Below are 21,801 nucleotides of genomic sequence, written 5' to 3' on the forward strand. Positions count from 1 at the left end.
GTCTCTCTGGGTTGGGCCCTGGGTGCAGGTGTGGCCTTGCTGAGTTTACCCGATCAGCCTCCTTTGTCATCCCCCTAGAAGCTCTTCAGTATCTGCCAGGTGCCTATAGGATGAAGTCTCAGTGCTCTAACTTGTTTTTCAAAGGTCTGTGTAATTTGATTACTACCTCATTATTCAGCACCCTGTGAACTTGGGTTTGTAAAATGTGAAGAAAGAGGAGATCCTCCAGGGCATTGGTACCACGTGTAAGGCCGATGTATATGATCCGTTGGTTTCCAGAGGTTTTATGCCAGGTTTTGCAGCACCCGGAAGGAGCCTGGAATAAATCTTCACACCTCCTGCCTTCTCAGGACATGAGCTCAGGGGCTTTGATTTTGTGTTTCAATGAGGGAGGGGCTTGTCAAGAGTATTTGAGAATTTTGACAAGGACTATTTCTGGTGGATGTCAGAGTCCAAGCGTTGAGAGACACTTTCAACATACAGTTATAAGCTTGTGCTTAGGAAACTGCTTTCAAAGGCCTAGTTAAAAGAATGTTTCCTTAAAAACACAAAGTAATAAAGTAATGGACTCCTTGCTGTATATGGTACAGCTTCCCCCATCCTCAACACACATGCCTATTAAACTGGCTAGAATTAAAAAGACTGGTCATAACAGGTATTGGCCAGGATGCGGAGGGACTGAAACCCTCATCATTGCAGGGGGAAATGTAAAATGATACACCCCCTTTGGAAACCAGTATAACAGTTTCTTTAAAATTCAAGGATGTATTTGTCAGAATAAAATACACACATCCGCAGTATCCTCTGCATTTAAAGATACATTTGCCTTATCTTTATCTGAAAGGGAGGCCATTTGGCTAAAAGAGAGAGCGGGCTGGTGTCATCTGGCACATGCACTCTGTCCTGAATGGCATGTGTGTCTGGTTCCCTGAAAGCATGCTTTCACTTTGACTTCATGTTTGGAGAGGTTTATTCCTGCCTCTTGGGACTCAGCACAGCCCCCAGCAGGCATTCAGTCTAGCTTGGAACCGGAGAGGAAACCCACCCTGGTGACCTGTGTTTCACTCCCTGACCAGTGAGGGGAGCCAGTCACAGCCACCATCTATGAAGCACTTATGCACACTTCAGCACGTTACTTTGGTTTCACCTCACAGCCATTTGGGGTGGATGTTTTCCCCTTTCTTCAGATGGAAACGGTATCGGATTAATGCTTCTTCCCTAGCCTTCGTGCCACCATGCTCCGTGGCAAACGCGTTTATTCCTCCTCCTCATGGATAGAAAGGTGTGCTTTCCTTTGGATTCCTTAATTCTTCAAGGCCATGGGTGGAAAAATGTTCTCTTCTGTCCACTTTACCTCTCTCATCTCTTCTGGCCTTTGCTTCACTCTTTTTTTGATGTTCGGTATTTAAATGTTTACCGTGTGCTGGGCACTGCTCTGCTGAGCACTTGCCATCTGCTGTCTAGTTACTGAACCTTCCTGATGGTATTATGAAATAGTTGGTGCTCCACTCGTGATGGCTGTGAGAAAATGAGGACTCTGCTTCCCCGAGCACACAGCCATGGAGAGGTGGTGCTGACCTCGGGTTCCGTTCCAGGTTTATCTTAAGCCAGAGTGGGCTTAACCATCTGTCATTCTGCTCCATCCTCAGTGTCTGAAGTTCAGGGTGTATAGGAGAGAGTCTGTATATGCAGGAACATGGCATAAGGGAACTTCTCCGACAAGAAGACATGCTCCTTCTGAACCAGACTTGGGGGATGTGTCCTGAAATTGTATATTTTAGCTATATAGTGTTAGGTAAGAATTCTTGGGGCGCCTGAGTGGCTCAGTTGGTTAGGTGTCCGACTTCAAGTCATGGTCTCACGGTGCGTGGGTTCAAGCCTCACATCAGGCTCTATGCTGACAGCTCAGAGCCTGGAGCCTGCTTCACATTCTGTGTCTCCTCCTCTCTGTGCCCCTCCCCCACTTGTGCTCTCTCAAAAGTAAACATTAAAAAAAAAAAAAGGTGGGAATTCTTTGAATAAATGTGTTGGCAGGCAGTAAGGAGGGAGTGTGGCTTGGGCTTCCTAATGGTTCTGAAGGTGTCTCCTGAGGCAACATGGATGTGTGTATTCAGATATTAATAGCAGCTGTGACCAGGGACCCCATTGGCACATTTCCCAGATACTGTTACTGACCCTTAAGTCTGGGTGGCAGAGAGCAGTTTTGCTGCTGCTGTCACAGCAAGAACTTTGGTCTTCAAAAAGCTGTCCTGTAACTACCTCTAATGGGCCCTGGTTGGCTGTGGTAGGTGTTGGAGATTTGTCTACTTGTTATACTCTAGTGATGGTTCTGCCATGTTTCCAAGGTTGTGCCTTTGTGTATCTTGTTGGGTGGGAGAAAAGGGAAGGACTGTTGACTGGGAAGAAAATGAAGAGGTCATGAGACCTCCTTATTTCTTTTTCTCCTAGTACTGAGCATGCTCCATAACCCACTGGGCAATGTCCTGGGGAAACCCCCCTTGAGCTTCCTGCCTCTAGACCCCCTTGGATCTGACTTGGTGGACAAGTTTCCAGCACCCTCAGTTAGAGGATCCCGCCTAGACACCCGGCCCATCTTGGACTCACGTTCTAGCAGCCCCTCTGACTCAGACACCAGTGGCTTCAGTTCTGGATCGGATCATCTCTCAGATTTGATTGTACGTAACTTGTTGGGGAGTGGGGTGGGCAAGGCAAGTGAGTGTAAAAAGGGAAGTGTGTCTGCCAGAATGCAGGCAGGAGGTGGAGGCCACTGTGTGCATGTATGGAACTTCTCAGTGGAGAGGAGGATGCCTTGTGTGCTCACGGAGCAATCCGTTTCAGGACCCCAGCTGCCAACTCTCTTTTCACAAGATACTTCCAAGAGTTTGGAGAAATAGTTAATTTCAAAAGTTAATTTGGGAGTCTTGGCGTTGCTCTGTTTCTTGACCTGCTTGGTCATTTTCTTTAGCCTTGAAACTATGTGTATGGTTTATGTACTTTTACATGTTTTACCTCAAAATTTTTAAATGGTTTTAAAAATTGCATTAGTAATTATCAGCTAGGATTTCCATCCAGATCAGACTGACTGTAGCTCCCACATTCTCTTTACTGACCCAGGCCACGTCTCAATCTGAGGCTGTGATGAATCTGTTAAATGTTGCCTTGAGTTAATTTATGTACTACATGCTCCTTATCCATGGCTACGTGTGACGTGTGTGGCACCAGTGCTAAGTGGAGCTGGCAGGTGGATTAGAATAGATGAGGAATAGGGGACAGTAGAAGTAAGTATATGGGCATGGCAGTGAGAAAGCATCCTAAAATAAAATGCAATATCAGGAGCCTTCTGAGCCTGACTTTCTGTGCTGCCAACCCCACTCCCCACCTGACTGTTGAACAAATAAGAAGGCTTATTTTCCTGCCCTCTGCTCTTCTCTGTCCAGGATTGGCAACGTTGGATGTGGCTAGTTTCCCATCCATAGCATGACCTTTTAGGAGGACCCACCTTGTCACCTGTCAGCCTGTCCTAGAATATGAGAGCTGGCCTTGTTTCCACTGCTTGTTGGTTTTATGTTTAGGCCATGTTTCCAGAAGGGTAACCACAAGCAGGTCCCTTCAATGATCTGGGCTGTAGTTTATTCCCCGATAAAATGGGGTTAGATGCTTCTAGTTCTATTTATGTTAATTTAGATGGAGCTCAGTCTTGGAAATTTACTTCATAACTGACTTAATAGTTTGGGATTTTGTTTGAAGAACTTTCTCAGATACCCTACCCCAAAGGCCAATGAAGGGATACGGGCAGACAGCTCACAGAAGAGGTAGATAGAGGCAAAGCCTCTGTTTAGGAAATATTGAGTCATTTGGTTTTTTTGATAACGCAGTATTATTTTTACCTGCTTAAGTTAGTAATAGAGCCTTGACACAGGCTTATAGTGAAACCCCTACTCTTCCACATTTCTGATAGAACATGGAACCCTTATAGAAAGCATTTTGGCATTCTCCATGTAGGAATCGGACAAAAACAAAACCAACACAAAATTAGAAGAAGCTATACATACTTCAGGTTTTTATTTATAATCCTGAAAACTTGGAATGTGTCTGAATGTTTAACAGGGGAATAGGTTAGTGAAATGTAGCTTGTTCCCTAAATAGAATATCATAAATTAATTAAAAATTGTTATGAAGACTGCCTGGCAATATGAAAAAAAAAGTTGAGTTGGGAGAAAAGAATTTGTTTAAGTTCAGTATAATCTTAAATTCAGTATAATCTTAAAAATGCATGGGAAGAAAGTCTGAAAGAAAATGTCAGAGCTATATGGTATTTTTTTCATAATTTCTGTAGTGTGATTATTTTATAACAAAACCGTCCTTTAAAAACCTATATCTTCCTTTTTCCTCCCCCCAGTCAAGCCTTCGCATTTCCCCTCCTCTGCCCTTCCTGTCCCTGACAGGGGGTGGTGCCAGAGACCCTTTAAAGATGGGGGTTGGGTCCCGGATGGACCAAGAGCAAGCTGCTCTCGCTGCAGTCAGCCCCTCCCCAACCAGTGCATCAAAGAGATGGCCTGGAGCTTCTGTGTGGCCATCCTGGGACCTCCTCGAAGCTCCCAAAGACCCCTTCAGCATAGAGAGAGAGGCCAGGCTGCACCGGCAAGCTGCAGGTGAGTGTGGCTGTCACCTTGTGGGGGCCTGAGGCCTCATTCTGGGCACAGAGAGTAAGTGACCTTAGTTCACAGACTGAACTGTCCAGAAGAGGACTTGGTCGTGTGTTGAGGTCTCTGGATCTGCAAAGAATGGTCTCTTCTGTGGAGTGAGTGCTAATGGGACAAAAACTCAGGAACTTCTTTGAGGCTAAGCAGAGAGGAAAGAGGCTGTGCTCATACAGAGTTGGACCCATTTCCCAGTTGCGCTCTTTTGTGGAGACTGGCTGAGTACTAGTGTTGCTTTTGATTGTTTCATGGGTGGGTGTCTTCAGGAGGAATCCTGGAAGTGATGCCCAGAATTTTGTCTACCTCTCCCCTTTCTAATTCAAAGACCTGTCAGACATAACCCCTGCTGGAGCTCTCTTCCCCTGAGGGATGCTCTGTTGGGTAATGGGTCCACGTGTCAGCCTCTAAGGTAAGGAACCCTTAGGTTCTCTCAGGAACCCTTAGCTTCTGTCATTTAAATGACCTTAAACATGTATTGAGTCTATTCTTCATCTTTTACCAGTAGTTCGGAAGTAAATGGGTCTTAATAAGTCATTCTTGACTAAAGCTTCAGGGAGGTGTTGTTCACCAACTGCTCTTCTAAGGTTCTGGAGTTGAGGACTATAAGTGAGTGTTGAGTTTCTCCATCCATTTGTTTCTGGTGGCTTCAGATGTCTGTCTTTCCAGTCACGGAGCTGGGCCTGATCTCATTCTCCTCTGATAGTCCTGCTGCCCTGTTCACATAATGGTTTTGGCAACCCATGTTTGTACTAATGCCATTGTTTTTGGAATGACATTACCTTACTCTTGGATGAGGCCATTATATTGATTTATGTTTTTGTTTGCGAAATATTGCTGATGGTGCCCAAGTTCTTGGCATAGCAACACATTGGCCTTTTAAGGAATGAGCTTCCACGTCATTGTCCTGAATGGAAATGATGGTTCATTTCACTGGCTATCCGCCCCATTGCCGAAGGAGTAAAATGGGCAAGGATTAGCCAGTCCCCACTGAGACTAGTCCCTGATCTGGAAAGGCACAGACTGAGTGGGGGGCATGATTAAAGAGAGAAGGCTGAGCTGAGAGGCCAAGAACAAAGAGGCCTCTAGAAGTTACCAGAACAGGCCACACAGAAGATAGTTCCTACTCTGTCCAGCAAGAAAGGTTTCTTAATGGGGTGTTGTCAGAGAAACTTCACAATGGGTTTAGACAAACTTGGATTTGGTATAAACAGGAAGCAGAGTAGTTGGGGAAAAATCAACATTATCTTACAGTGTTGGCGTCAAGGAAGGTCCAGTGTCTGTCCAGGTGCCATGGAGACAGCTCTGGCAGTGATGGGACATGGTTCTGATGCAGGGAGCAGTTGAGACGTTCTTGTCTTTTGGGTTGCTAGTGGTGGTTTTTACTGGCAGTGGTCTTGACTTCTGTGACTGATGAGTTCAGAGTGCAGACAGGAGAACAATAGAATGTTCCTTATTTGAATATTTAGGGAGAAGGCCAGTTTGGACCAGTAAGTCTGTAGAACATTGTATACAAGATTGCTCTGTTTATTTTAAAGTAATTAGAAATTTAAATCAATTAGTGTTGTAAGCCATGACTAGGTAAAACTGCTTTGTGGTTAGCTTATCAGTTATATGTTTGAAAATAGCTTGGGTTGTGATCATTTTTACCCTACATAGCTGCTTTGCCTTTCCTCTCTGTTCTAGTGGAGACAGAAGTAGCGGTTTAGAGTTGTCCTACTGGGCCAACTGGTTTGATGAGGCGTAAGGTTCCTTGCCTTTCCAAATACTGGTGGATGTTCTCCCAGCAGCCAGGCTAGGACTGTGGCCTGTGTAGCTCTCCCCAGATGAGTTCGTCCCAGAAAGGAGCAATGACTTTGTTGACTCTGACCGGTTTCTTTCTCTCTTTGTCGTCTCTGTTGTCAACCAAAGCTGTGAATGAAGCAACCTGTACCTGGAGCGGCCAGCTTCCTCCCCGGAACTATAAGAACCCCATCTACTCCTGCAAAGTGTTCCTAGGAGGTGTTCCTTGGGATATTACGGAAGGTGAGCTGCCTCTGAGACCTCCTACTTGAGGGTGGGGCATGTCTCTCTAGAGCATTAAACTTGGACCTAAACCTGTGGCTCCCATATTGCTTCTGTCTGGTGCTTACACCCATCACCTGGGACCCAAGATCACTTCCGAATTGTTTGTCAAGGGAGGGAAGTCTGGGGGAAGAATGCCGGTGATCCTGTGCTTGGACCTTCCTGGGGAGAGTGGTGCCTCAGTTTCTGCCATTCTTTTCCATCTCTTTGCAGCTGGATTGATTAACACCTTCCGTGTGTTTGGCTCTTTGAGTGTGGAGTGGCCTGGTAAGGATGGCAAGCACCCCCGGTGTCCTCCCAAAGGTAATATGCCTAAAGGTAATACAGACATGGTAGGAGATTTTTTTTTCCCCTCCCTAGTATGTAATTGCACTGAGGGATGCTGGTATGTCCCAGCCGCATGCTGGTAACATGGTTTGGGCACTCCCGAGCACAGAACTTTGGGCTGACAGCACTTCTCTTCAACCTGGCACGTCCTTCTGCTTCCTCTGAGCTAATGTTCCATCAGTCCACATTGACACTGCAGTTGGAGCTGTCTGGGAAACTTCCTCGTGCACTTCCCTCCAAACCTGAACCCCGGCAGCTACTTTCCTCTCAAAATGAGGCGTCTGAAAAGCTTTCCTTTGCCTGCCTTTCTTGCCCAGTTACATTGTTGCCTGACCTAATTCTGAGATCCCTTTGGAGTTGGCAGGAATGAGGACCAAGCATCTGACTCCTCACTGGTCTGAAATGAGATCCCTTCCCTGTAGAAAGGAGCAGGTGCTATTTTCACTCTGCCCCATCTTCACTGAAAATGTTCCGATGAACTGAACCACTGGTCTAACTAGGCTTTTAAAGCAATATCTCCATGGCCCAGCAGGCTGGCCACAGACCTGCCCTCCATCCTGCCCCCAGGACAGCCTGGCTCTGCTGACCAGAACATGCTGTGTGCCCTGGGACGGATGGCTGCGTGGTTATGATGGGATCCTGTGTCCCACCTTGCTGGTCCCTTCCTTCACTCAGGTGGGAGACGATGTGCTTCTCCCTCCCATGGCCTGGCCATCTGACACAGCAAAGTGCTTCCATTCAGAGACTCTGCAGGAGTGGGACAGAAATGTGTTTTACACGTGAGACTCTTTCTCCTGGACAAAACTCCCTACTGCAAAACCAAGACTGAGGAGTAACCACCTGAGGGATGTTAATGCAGTTTCTCTTTTTATTGGAAATAGGGTATGTGTATCTGGTCTTCGAACTAGAGAAGTCTGTCCGGGCCTTGCTTCAGGCTTGCTCTCATGACCCGCTGAGCCCAGATGGCCTAAGTGAATATTACTTCAAGATGTCCAGCCGAAGGATGCGCTGCAAGGAGGTGTGTTAGCCCGGGGTCCTCTCTGGGTCGGGGTAGTTGGTGCATGAGGCAGTGGGTCTCCCACAGGTGGGTGAATATGCAGGCTGCTGGATGAGGAGTCTTGTTTCGGCCAAAAGGCTGCTCCTCCTGTTTTACAGTAAATACAGCAAGATACTCTGTTGTGTTAGAAAAACAAAAATCTTTGGTCCTCAATGGTGTATGTGTGCTCCTGCCTGTGGTGATCAGGCTGTGTCCCAGCCCTTACTCCAGCCAACACTTCTGTCCCAAACCTCTAGTCTTAGAAATGAAAACAACAGCTTTCTCCACTTGGGTTTAACTGATAATCTACAGCTGTTTCTCCCTAGACCTGCTCTCAGGCTGTGCCTTGCAACCTTCCTGTCTCTGGTGGGTAAATTCCTCTTTGGCCCACACCATCTGTGGATCACCTCTGCACTCCCATTCGGGGCTTCATTAGCTGTGTACGTTCCTCCATACACTTCTCTCTCCTTTTGCCTCTCCTGCTCCTGGCCGTGTCTGCCTGTGCCCTGAGCATCATGGGTCTCTAGCATAGGTACTCTACCTGCAGCCCTCACTGCACGTTCCTGAGCCCTGTCTCAGACTTACTGAATCAGTTTGGGAGGAGCTACAGATTCTCCACTTTGGACCACGCTCCCCAATGGTTCTAGCAGTTGATGCTTGAAAACCACTTGTCAGAGGAAGTTTGGCGTCGAGGAATCAGTGTTGTTGTTTTTTTTAATGTGGTTCCAGAGAACATCACTTTGGTGACACTGGACTAGATATTTAATATATCTGAAACTTCATTTCCTTGTCTATACAAGGGAAACGTGAAGTGCCTATTTTAATAAAAAGATCAGTTGCCAGGGGTCAGAGGGAAGGGAGGGATGCATAGGTGGAGCACAGGGGATTTTTAGGGCAGTGAAACTACTCTGTTGTAATGGTGCAATCATGTCATCACACATTTGTGGAAACTCCTAGAATGTACAACAGACACCAAGACTGAACTCTAATGTAAACCATGGACTTGGGAGCTAGTGATGTATTGATAAAGGTTCACTGCTTGTAGCAAAGGTACCTCTCTGGTGGGGGATGCTAATATCAGGGGAGGCTGTGCATGCGGTGAGGCGGCAAGGATATGGGGACTCTGTACTGTCAGCTCAGTTTTGCTGTGAACCCTAAAACTCCAGAAAGTAAAATCTGTAGGGTAAAGGGCGGAGGGGGAGCTACTGAGATGGTCACATCGGATTTAAAATAAATAATGGAAGTAACAAAGCTGACTCTTTGTTTTATAGATGTTTCCTGGTATTAGTTCACATTCTTAGTGACAGGGTAAGTTTGTCTTCCTGCTGCACAGAGACCCACCACACTGCTTTCCTCAGTGCGGCACTGCTGTCTTGTCGCTGTGTGGGGCCCGTGTTGCTCTCCCACCTTGTTACACTCCAGGGCTTGGTTAACACGCTCCTTCGTCCCTGTCCCCTGCTTTCACAGGGAGAGGCTGCCACGGCCATACCACAGACCCCCTGAGCCGCCTCCGTGCCCCTGCTGACAACTTCCTTGTCTCCTGTTCTGCCGCATCCCCTTGCAGTGATTACATGTCTGTCTCTGATGTGCTGGCTGTAGGCTGTCCTGGTTCTCCTTTCCTCTCAGACACTTAACTTCCTTGTGTCCCCTCCCTGCCCCCAGTGCGGTCAGCATTGAACTCCCTCCTCTTCTCATCTCTCCCTGTCACTTAAACGACTCACTCCTGTGGCTCTCTTCTCACTTTTAGACCCAGACTCATGTCCTCCATGAGCCCCACCTTCCCATGGGGCCTTTCTTGAGGATGCCCTATAATCCTAGACTCTTGTGTTCAGTGTAAGGAAAAGCTTGGAAAGCTTGCTGGCCCTTGGGATATAGACCAAGACTGTGATACTTGTCCATGGGGGTGGAAGAAGCAAAATTGGCTTTTCATCTTCCAGTGAAGTGAGCTCCCCCCAGTCAGATGCTCATTAAGGTCTTTTAGGCCTGGACCCCATCAGCGCCGATTCTTCGCTTTCCCACCATGCCCAGGCGGTCTGACCCCTCTGTTGAAGAATCTTCTTGGTCTTGGCCTGTTGTGTGCCCAGTGCCACCAGCCGCCTCCACGTCTTTCTCACCTGTCCTCCCAGCTACTGGTTTCTGCCTCCGGTCTCTTTCTGCTTTGAGACTTGTTGGATTTTCACAGATCTACCTTTCCAAAAACAGCATTCGTCTGTCCGCTCCCTTCCTTGTGGAGTTCTCTACCTGCTATGCCAGAGTTTGTTCTAGGCTCAGGGGACTCAGAGGTAAAGGACCCAGTCAGCTCTTGCCCTGGTGTGTCGCTGCTCTGTTAGACTGCCACCTGCATCTCTCTGGTCACTTCACTGCTCCTGGCACGCCTGCTGATGCGCACATTGGGCCAGGAGCTGTCTCACAGTGGTACCTCGAGTATCCCCACTCCCTGTCCTTCCAGCTCTGTCCTTCAGTTTCTGAGTCCTTCATGATCTCTGTTCATCAGTGACTGTGGTCCTCTGCTGGAACCACACGGTTGAAGGTTGTGACAGAGTGCTAGGTTCCTGGGTGTGACTGTTGGGTACCATTGTGCTTGTTCTCCAGGGTGAGTGACTGCTCTTGCGCTTCTTTTCCCTATTTTGGACACAAAGACTCAGTAAAATGCAGCTTTGGTTGGGTCTGGTGAGGTGGCTGCCAAGTGCCTGTGTGCCTGGGACTGGGCAGTACACCTCCCCCACTAGATGGGTCTTGGCAGTCCGTTTGAGCATCTCCTGAGCATGCGCCTCACGGTACAAGAACCTGTCTCTCTCTGGCTCCTGGCCGGGGCTGATCCACCTTTGGGTGGTTTCCAGGTGCAGGTGATCCCCTGGGTCTTGGCTGACAGCAACTTTGTCCGGAGCCCATCTCAGAGACTTGACCCCAGCAGGACGGTGTTTGTTGGTGCCCTGCACGGGATGCTCAACGCCGAGGCCCTGGCAGCCATCTTGAACGACCTATTTGGTGGAGTGGTGTATGCTGGGATTGACACAGATAAGCACAAGTATCCCATTGGTAAGTGTCCCACTTCTGTGTGGGAAAGCTTGGTGGCCCCTGGGACTGTGCTAGACCAAGACTGTAATACTTCCCATGGGAATGGAGAGGGAGGCCTGACCCAGGTCTGCAGATGAGCATAGATGAGCAGCATAGCATCTTTTTCTAGATAAGCCACCAGTACTGACCGTCTGTGCCTACCTCTCTCCCTACCACTTCCCTTGAACAGGGAGAAAGCGGTAGGGGAACATAGGAAGTGATAGGAGGGGAAAATGACATAGGAGCTTTACTTGGAAACTAAACCAGTCTGGGACAGACAACAGGTAATCTGTCATCAAAAGGCCAGGACTTCCCTGAATTTGCCTGTTTTTGTTGTTGTTGTTGTTAAGAGTTCTTGAAAAGTGGCCTTGTCTCTAGGGTCAGAGACCAGGGTCAGGCTGAGGGACGACACCGATTGACTCGAGTAACAGCGTGTAGTCATGGCCCATGGCGTCCTAGCTTAGGGGAGTCTGCGGGCCTAAATGCTGGGTTTTGGGTCAGCCCCCCTGGGAAAGGAGATTCATTCCCCAGTCCTAGCAGAGTGACCTTGGTGATGGAGTTCGGAGGGGGAGCAGAGCCTGAACTTTTTGATCAAGACCTGGCTAACCCACTTCCCCAGATGCTTAGTCTGCCCACCCACACTGAATCTGATCAGGAAGGAGCACCGTGTGCTCATCAGTGCTGTGCTGCAGACTGAGGACAGGGAGTCAGAGGCTGCGGGGGCAGGGGCAGCATTAGTCAGGATGAGGCTGCCTCCTGGCCCGGAGGGGTGCCTGCTGCGTCACCTGTACACAGGTGTTCTTTGTGTATCTGCCTGTGCCAGAGGGGTCTCTTCCTTCCCGCTTCTTTTTGTTTGTTTTCTTGTGAGTTTTGTTCTTTTTGTTGTTTTTGAGAGAGAGATGTGTGACTGGGGAGGGGCAGAGGGGGAGAGAGGGAAAGAGAGAATCTTACGCAGGGTCCACGCTCAGCATGGAGCTGGATGTAGGGCTCCATTCCACAAACCTAGGATCCTGACCTGAGCCAGAATCAAGAGTTAGATACTTGACCTACTGAGTCACCAGGCGCCCCTCTTTCCTCCCCAAATCAGTCCGTGAATCCTTCCCCATTCCTGAGTCGTTTGTGCCACCGTGGTCTATAACTACACTGCCCGGTAAGTGTGGTTGCTGTGTGTTTAAAATACAGCTAGTGCCACATGTTGAAATGATAATATTTTGGATATATTGGGTTAAATAAATTATAAAAATTCCACCACTTTTCACTTAAATGTGGCTTTTGGAGACTTAAAATTATGTAAGTATCTCCTATTATATTTCTGTCTCACGGCCCTGGTCTAGAAACAGGGTATCTTCAGTGTTGACAAGCAGCATTTGGGAGAATTTGGGTAGAAGAGAGGTTTGTTCTCTTGTTCTAGGATCTGGTCGTGTGACTTTCAATAACCAACGCAGTTACCTGAAAGCAGTCAGCGCTGCTTTTGTGGAGATCAAAACCACGAAGTTCACCAAGAAGGTGAGTGTGCTGGTCTGTACCTTTACTCTGAGCCTTTACTACCCAGGGCAGGCCTGAGACCAAAGCTGTTTGTGTGCTGTGGGTGCCCAGGCAGTGGGTCAAGCTCCTGGGCACTCAGGTGAAGGCTGGGGTTGGGAGTGGCTTGGCGATGGCAAGCTCAGGAGGGAGAGAAGCTGGGATTGTTGAGCCTTTTCAGTATGTGGGGTGTCTTCCCTCACTGGGTATTTGACTGGCATCTCTGGGCGGCCGGCTTCCCATTCTCCAACCTGACTTGCGTCCTCTGAATGCTTACCTGTTGCTGGGTGATCAAATGCTGGCATATAGTTTCAGAGACTCATGTTGTGGAGCCAGCCAGCCAGCTCTGGGGGACGTGTGAATCTGTCCTCTGGCGGCTGTGTTTGTACACTCTCTCCCTGCAGTTCTCACCTTTAAAACAGTAAACATCCTGCACTACTGTTGCCCGGTAATGTCCCTTCTCCTCTGGCCCGTTGGCCTCCTGGTGAGAAGAACCACTTCGTTCTCTTCGTTTGCTTTGTGCAGGTTCAGATTGACCCCTACCTAGAAGATTCTCTGTGTCATATCTGCAGTTCTCAGCCTGGTCCTTTCTTCTGTCGAGATCAGGTGAGTCCCCTGGGGCACTCCAGATGTCTAGGAAGTCCCTACCCTCAATTAAAAATTGTCCTGTAACATTTGTCACTAGAAGATTGGTGCTCTCAGGTACCTTGCGGTTGTCTAAGAGCACAGAAGAGGCAGCGGTAATGTTCTCTGATGGTGAGAGCAGGGATACACTTTGATAGCTTGATGGAAAACTCTTGGGAAAGCTTTTGAGTCCAGTCTTGATACGCTGGCCTTCCCTGTGCCTGGGGTGTTGTGTGCAGTGTCACCCCGAGGCCAGCAGGGGGTGTTGGTGGATGAAAGGAAGCTGGGTGGGTGTGGTCAGCAGCACCTGTGACCAGGTACCATAGTTCTAACACAGGCCTTCTCGACTGATTTTTCCCTATTCAGCAACCCCTTCTGTACTTGTGAATCTCTGCACTCTTGTGTTTGTCCCTGGTTTATATTCACAGTTGTGAGAAATGGGCAGCTTTCTGTTGAATGTTCCTGGGTGGGAGCAGGGATGTGGATGTGTTGGGGTAGTGTTTCTCAGGTGTTAATGAACACACATCACTTGAGGATCTTGTTTATTTTTATTTTTTGAGAGAAGAGAGGGAGTGCAAGAGGGGAGGGGCACTGGGGTGGGGAGAGAGAATCCCAAGCAGGCTCCTCACGGTCAACACAGAGCCCATCGCGGGGCTCATTCTCACAAATTGTGTGAGATCATGACCTAAGCCAAAATCAAGAGTGAGGAGCTTAACTGACTGAGCCACCCAGGTGCCCCAAAAGAGAGAGAGAATCTTAAGCAGGCTCCATGCTCAGGGTGGAGCCCGATGTGGGGTTTGATCCCACGACCCTGGAATCATGACTTGAGCTGAAACCCAAGAGTCGGACGTTCAACTGACTGAACCACCCAGGCGCCCCCAGGATTTTGTTTAAATGCAGATTCTGATTCAGTGGGCTTGGAGTGGAACCTGAAATTCATTATTCCTGACGAGTTTCCAAGTGGTCCAGTGTTGCTAGCTGGTACCATACTTTGACAAGAGTCAGGGTAAGTCGGGCCTGTTGAGATACCCACAGTCAGTCATGCTTGGGCTTTTTTTTTTTTTTTTTTCCAGTGGTGCTTATTGCTCAGGCTCTTAACCAGGGGATAAGAGTTAAGCTGGAGGCTCCAGAGTGAGGGTGTGAGGTAAATTTGGGTTGTTGGGTAAAACCTAGAACAAGTGAGCAAGTATTGCTGACATCAGCCTCTTCTAGCAGACTTGTATGTGTCTGTATCATTAACAGATGATCCCCATTTTCAGGTAATTGTTGAAAAGTTGGTGGGCTGAGGTGTCACAGCTAGCAAGAGGGGGGCCGAGACTGAGGTACATACCCAGTCACCTGCCCTCAGTGTGAAGAGAAGCATGTTGCCTAGCACATTAGGACACAGAACCACGTAGGCTACAGCTGCTCTGTAGGAGGTGGGGGGGCGGGGGGCCTGACGAGCAGCCCTGGCGGTAGGAGGGGTGAGGGGAGCCAGCAGGGTCTCTGTGCACAGTAGGAGCTGGCGTGTCTGATCGAGTCGGGCACTTAGTGGATTTGCTACAGTTGGTCCAGCCTCTGTGTTAGAGGTGAGAAGGTTCCCCAAGACCGTGTCTTCTAACTCCACGGAGACCACCAGGAATCTCCTCCTCCATCTCCAGGGCAGACAGGCGGCACGGGCAGCAGCTCCCGCTGGTGCCAACACGGCCGTGGCTTCTCTTCCTGTCCCCCAACCAGGTGTGCTTCAAGTACTTCTGCCGAAGCTGCTGGCATTGGCGGCACAGCATGGAGGGCCTCCGCCACCACAGCCCCCTGATGCGGAACCAGAAGAACCGAGATGCCAGCTAGAGGAGCCGGCCGTGCCTGGTGGCCTGTGGCGCCCAAGGCCGGCGGGTCAGGCAGCGGCCTGCACCATCCTGCCCCTGGCGACCAGGGAGCTGGCTTCCCAAGGACAAGGGAAAACCGTAGTCACCTTTGCACTTGCTGAATCTGTCTTTGTTTCTGCACTAATTAATGCACAATGAGTTTTGTCGGGTTTTGTTTTCAGGGGGTGCGCCAGGGCAAGGGCCCTCCGGCTCACCCTCCAAGCGACTCTGTAGTTTTCCCAGATTTTAGTTCCTCATTTTGCCGATGAAAAGCAAAAAAAAAAAAAAAAAAAAAAAAAGAAAAAGGAAAAAAAAAAGAACTACGTGTCGGGAAGGTATTGACACGATGCCTACATCTAGGTTTATTTATTAAAAGCGCTTTTTTACATTCCTTGCAATACTGATGGTGATGGTGTGCAGGTCTCGTTGGGTTTGTTCTTGCAGTTGCCATACAGTGCCTTTCCATTTATTTAACCCCCACCTGAACGGCATAAACTGAGTGTTCAGCTGGTGTTTTTTACTGTAAACAACAAGGAGACTTTGCTCTTCATTTAAACCAAAATCATATTTCATATTTTACGCTCGAGGGTTTTTACCGGTTCCTTTTTACACTCCTTAAAACAGTTTTTAAGTCGTTTGGAACAAGAGATTTTTTTTTTTCTTTCCTGGCAGCTTTTAACATGATAGCAAATCTGTGTCTGGGGGACTGCTGGTCACTGTTTCTCACAGTTGCAAATCAAGGCATTTGCAACCAAGAATAAAAAATTTTTTTTGGATTTGAAACTGGACCGGATAAACGGTATTTGAGCGGCTGCTGTATATAGTTTTAAATGGTTTATCGCACCTTCTTAAGTTGCACTTCTGTGGGGGGGAGGGTTGATAGAAGTTTTTAATCACAAAGTCACAGGACTTTTTTCTTTTGTAACTGAGCTAAAAAAGGGCTGCTTTTTGGTGGGGGCAGATGAAGGCTCACAGGAGCCCTTTCTCTCAGAGGGGACAAGTACACTTTCCTTATTTCTTTCAGTTGAGAAATGTATGAAGGAACAGTTGCAGTCACTGAAATGCTACTGGAGTTGAAAACTTGACTTTTTTTTTTTTTTTTTAAAAAAAAAACCTACTTGCCCCTCTTTGGGAAGCTGTGTGCCAAAGAACCAGTGTCATACCCCCCCCCTCCCTCCTGCTGAGCTGACGTCGCATTGTTGCATATCCCAGCTACTCTGTGGGTTTCGTGAAGCTGTGTGTGAAGTCTCTACCTCATTGTAGTATATGCAGGCAAGACTGCACTCTCCTACAGACGTGTGGAGTAAGCTGTGGTGTAGTTTTTTTGGCACATAATAAACACGTTGCAGCAGAGTTCTGCTTCTGTCTCTGTCTCAGGTGTGGGAGCAGCGGGGCCGAGGGGCTGTATGACTGGAGAGTAAAAATCCCTGTTTCCTTGTATTTACTGTGGGTGGTATTCCAGCCCGGGTTGAGGGCGGGGCCTTGTGGGAGACCTGCCCCTGTCCGTACTCCTCGGCCGGTTCACGGTCAAAGGCACCTTGGAGATCCCTCTGCAGCAGGCGGATAGCTTTAGTCCGAGCATAAGAAGCCCTCACACATAGCTTCTTGGAGCTCCTCTTCTCACAGCCTCAGAGCCAGCTTGGAGCAGCCGGAGGCACAGCTCGGGCCCCCTGTTCTCAGCTGCCCCTGTAAGCCTCGGGCTAGATTTCTTCTTGGGAGGCTTCCCATCCTCTTGGACTCACCTGTGCTGACCCAACCCCTTTCTGAGAGGGAGAAGCTTACTTTTTGCTACTCTTCAAGAGCCCTGTTAATTTGGACTCGTTATCACAGACTCCCAGGATTTGTGAGACAGTCTGCTGATGATTTTCCCAGGTAGGTTGTGCCTGGGCCCTGCTGCCGGGCCGATCCTTCGGAAGATAACCCGGCACGCTGAAGCAACCCTTCTGCGAGATGTGCAGGGATTCACTGTTGGAGTGGGTGGCAGGAGTCCCTGGGCCAAGAATGGGAGGCCTGGCTGGCAGCAGCCTCCCATGAAGTTTGCCCTTGCTGGTAAAGCTCCTGCAACTCCCTCAGAGGACCAGACACGCCCACCCTTTTGGTGTCCTATTCCATATGGCATAGAGGCATCTCTTCTCCCCTCTGTGCCCCTCTTCTCAGGATAAGAAAGGCGCCACGTGCAGGTAGAGGGCTTCCTGCCCTGTATAGCCTTCGGTTCCCATCCATCCAGAGTCTGGACTGGCCAAGGTGACCAGGAAGGGAGTCGAAGGCGGGGGCCCAGCCTGAGGCCCTTTACCTCCTACCACCTGGCCAGCCCAGCCTTTCCTTAGGTGGGGGCCTGGGGCTGGCCTCAAGAGTTGGGGGGAGCAGAGCCAGAGGAGGGGGCAGGGAAAGCCGGGGGATGTCTGCTCTGGTGGTTACAGAAGGGCCTGGTTTGGGAATGGGTGCGGCAGGAACAGCCTGAAGACAGATGGTTGGAGGACGTACCGCGGTGGCTGGGAGCACCGCCGGTGGGCTGGGTCCTCTGCATGTTTTGAGAGCTTGCGGGGCGCTGGGAATTAGCTAAGCAAAATGGCCCTATGCTGAGGAAACAGCGCTTGTCATGGTGACTTAAATCTTACAGTAGCTTTAAGAGGCTTTGGTGCTACTTTAGGTTGGAAGGAAAGCCCATGATAAGGTGACACTTGGGCAATGACCTGGAAGAAACGAGCTCGGCCTCTCCCAGGTGCAGCCCCCGCCCCCAGGCTAAACCCACACGTCTCAGACCTAGGGACGGCTGAGGGTCCTGGGAGGGGAGGGGCACCGTCCCTGCTTCCTTACCTTTCCGCACTCCCGAATCGCCGTTCCCAGGACGCTAAAGCCTCCCTCCGTCTCGCTGGCGTGTGCAGAAGACACGCACCCCTTCTAGTCTAGGCCAAGTAAGGCGAGCCAGTCCCAGAACCGACGAGCAAGAAGCAGGGAGCCCAGAACAAACCGGGGCGGGGCGGGGCAGGGAGCGGAAGTCGCGCCCGCAGAGGGCGGGCCAAGCGCTCGTCCCGCCCACCGGCTGAGGATGGGCCGCCTGCACTTCCGCCCCGCCCCGCTGGGAGTCGCTGTGAAGCTCCTGAGGAGGACTCTGCGCGGCCGAGGTTAGGCGGAAGCGCCTTTCTGGCCGGCGCTTTATAGGCCTCTCTGTTGCTTCCTGTTTCCTCTTTTACTGTACCCGCCAACATGGTAGGTATCTTGGCCCCACGCCCCGTCCCCCTCAATCGTCCTCCATCCGCGGCTTTCCGCGGCCCCCAGCCCTCGAGGCCGGGCGCCGGACCCCGCCAGGTCCTGGCCTCCGCGGGTCCCTGGCCTCCGCGCTGAGCCCCGCGCTCCAGCGCTTCCCGACCGGCCGGCCCTCCTCTCCCCTGGGATTCAGCCCTAGCCAGCAAACCCTGCTCCCGTCGGAGCGGGACGCCGCACTTTTCCCCGGAGGGCTGCTCTGGCTCGCGAATGACCCAGTGTTGTCCAACCCGCAGGGCCGCGTCCGCACCAAGACCGTGAAGAAGGCGGCCCGGGTCATCATTGAGAAGTACTACACGCGCCTGGGCAACGATTTCCACACCAACAAGCGCGTGTGCGAGGAGATCGCCATTATTCCCAGCAAGAAGCTCCGTAACAAGATTGCAGGGTGAGTTGACGGGCCTGGTGGAGGACGGGGAGCCGAGCCGCGGCTCAGGGTCCGCCGAGCTCCGACTCGGGAGCGGGCCGGGTGCCCTGCCGCTGGCGTCGGGACGAGCGTCACCGACGCGGCGGGTTCTCCTGCGGGCCTGCCCTCCCGGACGGGGCTGGCCAGGCAGAACCCCCGGGAGATCCTGCTCCGCACCGCGAGGCCTGGCCTGGTTACACTCCGGGTCAGGGACTTTGGAAGTCGGAAGGAAGGAAAAGGGAGGCGGGCGGCGGCCGAGAAAGCTGGAGGTGGACGATTGGGTGGCTCGGAAAGAACGGGAGCCGAGAAGGGTGTGTGCGAGGCGGCGGAGCTGGGTGTGCGCGCTCGGAGCCCGCGCTCGGTCTCCGGGTGGTGAGTCCTGCCCCTTCTCCCGGCGTAGCAGGAACCGCAGCTGCTGTGCGTCTCTCCGGAGACGGCCGGGACCAGCGGGGGCCGGGGTGCGCGCTCAGGGTTCTCACTGGCTTGTGCACTTTGCAGCTATGTCACACATCTGATGAAGCGGATCCAGAGAGGCCCGGTGAGAGGCATCTCCATCAAGCTGCAGGAAGAGGAGAGAGAAAGGAGGGATAATTATGTACCCGAGGTAAACTTCCTGGGTCGTTTTTGGGCCTCTGGCGCATCGTGAAAGATAAGCAGGTGCCTGGTTTGCCAAGGGACCTCCACAGAGTCTTAAAAAGGAGGTCTTCTATCCATCTATCCCTCAACCAGCTCTAGGTGCCCACAATCCATGTGCCATAGCCTTGTTTTGCCCTGTTGGGACCATTTGGGTCCGCTCTGGTTTTTCACATGAGAGCCCTTAGTGGTGTGTGTTGAATGATTGCCGATGGACGTCTGTCCTGGTTTGAGTATTTGCTTTAGCATAACATTCCGGAGGTGTGCACCTGGTGTTGAGGTTTACTGAAAACTGGTTGGATGTTCGTGAGGGTAAATGAAGGTAAAACCAGGAGAACTGATCCTTGGGTGCTGGGATCCTTAAGCACACTGCTCACCTTGCGGGATGCCCTCCTCCCTTCTTCCCCCTCCCACCCCCCCTCATTTAAGAATCTTGGGGAAAAGGTGGGGAAAGTGAGAGAGAACTCACTCATTGATATTTGGGGCCTGCCTTGTTACTTCTAGGTCTCAGCCCTGGATCAGGAGATCATCGAAGTAGATCCTGACACTAAGGAAATGTTGAAACTTTTGGTAAGTGTGCGCTGAGTTTCTAAAACAGGATTTTGAGAACCATCAGTAGCTTTCCATGATCTCTGTTAAGATCAGCAACCAGGCGTTCTTCTCAACGTCCTTCATACATGATTTCCTTTTGTCCTCCCCATGCCCCAAGAGACCCATTCTGCTATTTGCGTTTCCTGCTTGAGGAAATGGCAGCTTGAACACTAGTGGGTGGAGGGTTGGGAATCCCATCTACGCTTCCGACCACTACACACGCCGCCTCCAACATGGGGTTTGCTGGTTAGTGAAGATGGAGATTGCACTCCACCGGAAGGTAACTCCCAAAGGCAGTGGCCATTCTCCCATGGCTTCCAGGACACCCTTCCTCCCTTCTTTCCTTGTCTTCTTGTCTCTGGCCGCTCCTTCCCTTTGCCCCTTGGTTCCAGCTCTGGTTGTTCCTTCATACTTCGTGCTTTCCCTCGGGGACGTCATTCCTCCTGTGTCTGTATCCTGGCCACTCGTAAGAAGTGTGGTCTCCTCTGCACATGCTTACCAGGCACATGCGTGTGGCAGTTAAGATACCTTTGTGTGGCTTCTCTTAGTTCTCCATGGTTTGATGAGGGTAATCTGGGCTTCAAAGCCCAGTACACAGTGATTCCGAGCAACTTCATTTTTTCTTTTTTATGATCGCAAAATGTGTAAGACATTTGGAAAGGTAGGTAGTGAGCAGAAGGAACTGCGTACCTATCACCCAGTTTCAGAAAAACGTTACGAGCATAGCTAAGGTCTGCTGTGGACCATTTTCTCCAGAAATAACTACTATCCTGAATGTAGTCTTTTAGTTTTTTCTATAAAATTGGTTTTTGAGGATGAACCGGGGCACGAAGTTCCAGGTGTGTGGCAGGCTCTCGACAACTGTTTGAATTAGTGAAGCTTCCTACTTGCGTGTGGCCCTGTATGTGGCCCAGGGCGGTGAGCCTCAAAGGAAAAGATGACCCTCGGGACATTTGGCAATGTCTGGACACACTTGGCTGCTACAGCTAGGGGATGCTAGCAGACATGAGTGGGCAGAGGCCAGGGATGCTGCTAAAAATCCTACGGTGTCCAGGACAGCACGCTGACATCTGGCTGTTGGGAGTGCATGTTCCTCCAGATCTCAACTAGACCCCCTTTTGAGTTCATTGTTCTGGGGCGGGGAGAAGGCCCCTGTTGGCTCTCTGACTCCAAGCTGGTGGAGGCCGATAGGCCGGGCCTGGCGGTGGTACTGGGACTTCGATCACAGACCTCAGCAGTACGGCCACACTGAACCCACTTTGTTGTTTTCCAGGACTTTGGCAGTCTGTCCAACCTGCAGGTCACCCAGCCTACAGTTGGCATGAATTTCAAAACACCACGTGGAGCCGTTTGAATCTTTGCTGTGCTGTAATACCTTCAATAAACCTTGGACAGTGACCTTGCCTGTGTCCTATGTGGGTTCTGTGCCAGTAGCGCTAAGGGCAGGAGTCTTTCTCAAGGCAGAAATCCTGAAGAGCACTCCGCGGTGGCAGCATCTACAAGGGGCCTCTGGGCCGTGGGCGTACGGACGGCGGACATCCTGGAGAGCTGAGCCCCATGGCCATGTTGCTTGCCAGCCCCGCCCTGCCTGGCCCTGGCAGGCCCTGAGCACTAACCTTGGCTTCAGGAAGAGGTCGGGGAGATGCTTTCCCTCTCCTCACCCTGCCTGCCCCGGGGTTCGATCCTTGGCCTCTCCTGGGTACACACAATCTGGGCTAATGAACCTGTCTTGAAAGG

At 50.6% G+C, this 21,801-nt stretch overlaps 2 protein-coding genes across 5 annotated transcripts in view; both read left to right on the top strand.

The window, feature by feature from the left end:
- The window catches only part of CPEB1 (cytoplasmic polyadenylation element binding protein 1), an 88,760-nt gene extending 73,133 nt beyond the window's left edge, over positions 1-15,627 (top strand). For 3 of the 4 annotated variants that reach the window (XM_030317293.1, XM_032593558.1, XM_030317290.1), the window contains 9 exons: positions 2,449-2,675; positions 4,400-4,652; positions 6,609-6,722; positions 6,975-7,079; positions 7,970-8,106; positions 10,965-11,163; positions 12,593-12,687; positions 13,228-13,308; positions 15,043-15,627. In XM_030317293.1, coding sequence (XP_030173153.1) covers positions 2,449-2,675; positions 4,400-4,652; positions 6,609-6,722; positions 6,975-7,079; positions 7,970-8,106; positions 10,965-11,163; positions 12,593-12,687; positions 13,228-13,308; positions 15,043-15,153 — 1,322 coding nt within the window. In that variant the 3' untranslated portion in view covers positions 15,154-15,627. The remainder of the gene's footprint in view (positions 1-2,448; positions 2,676-4,399; positions 4,653-6,608; positions 6,723-6,974; positions 7,080-7,969; positions 8,107-10,964; positions 11,164-12,592; positions 12,688-13,227; positions 13,309-15,042) is intronic. The other variant, XM_030317294.2, reaches the window with a different exon arrangement.
- Positions 15,628-18,288: 2,661 nt separating this feature from the next.
- RPS17 (ribosomal protein S17) lies at positions 18,289-21,463 on the top strand. Its single transcript, XM_030317298.1, has 5 exons — positions 18,289-18,380; positions 18,671-18,822; positions 19,339-19,444; positions 19,978-20,043; positions 21,338-21,463. The coding sequence occupies exons 1-5, from the start codon at positions 18,378-18,380 to the stop codon at positions 21,416-21,418; spliced, it is 408 nt and encodes a 135-aa protein (XP_030173158.1). The 5' UTR covers positions 18,289-18,377; the 3' UTR covers positions 21,419-21,463.
- Positions 21,464-21,801: the final 338 nt, after the last annotated feature.

The sequence above is a fragment of the Lynx canadensis genome, chromosome B3 (assembly GCF_007474595.2).
Source record: "Lynx canadensis isolate LIC74 chromosome B3, mLynCan4.pri.v2, whole genome shotgun sequence".
Lineage (NCBI taxonomy): Eukaryota > Metazoa > Chordata > Mammalia > Carnivora > Felidae > Lynx > Lynx canadensis.

What these genes read in the sequence shown, in the direction of transcription:
- RPS17 (XM_030317298.1), top strand. An exon ending in CTCCGTAACAAGATTGCAGG is followed by an intron (nt 18,823 to 19,338) that starts GTGAGTTGACGG and finishes TGCACTTTGCAG; the next exon opens with CTATGTCACACATCTGATGA. An exon ending in AGGAAATGTTGAAACTTTTG is followed by an intron (nt 20,044 to 21,337) that starts GTAAGTGTGCGC and finishes GTTGTTTTCCAG; the next exon opens with GACTTTGGCAGTCTGTCCAA.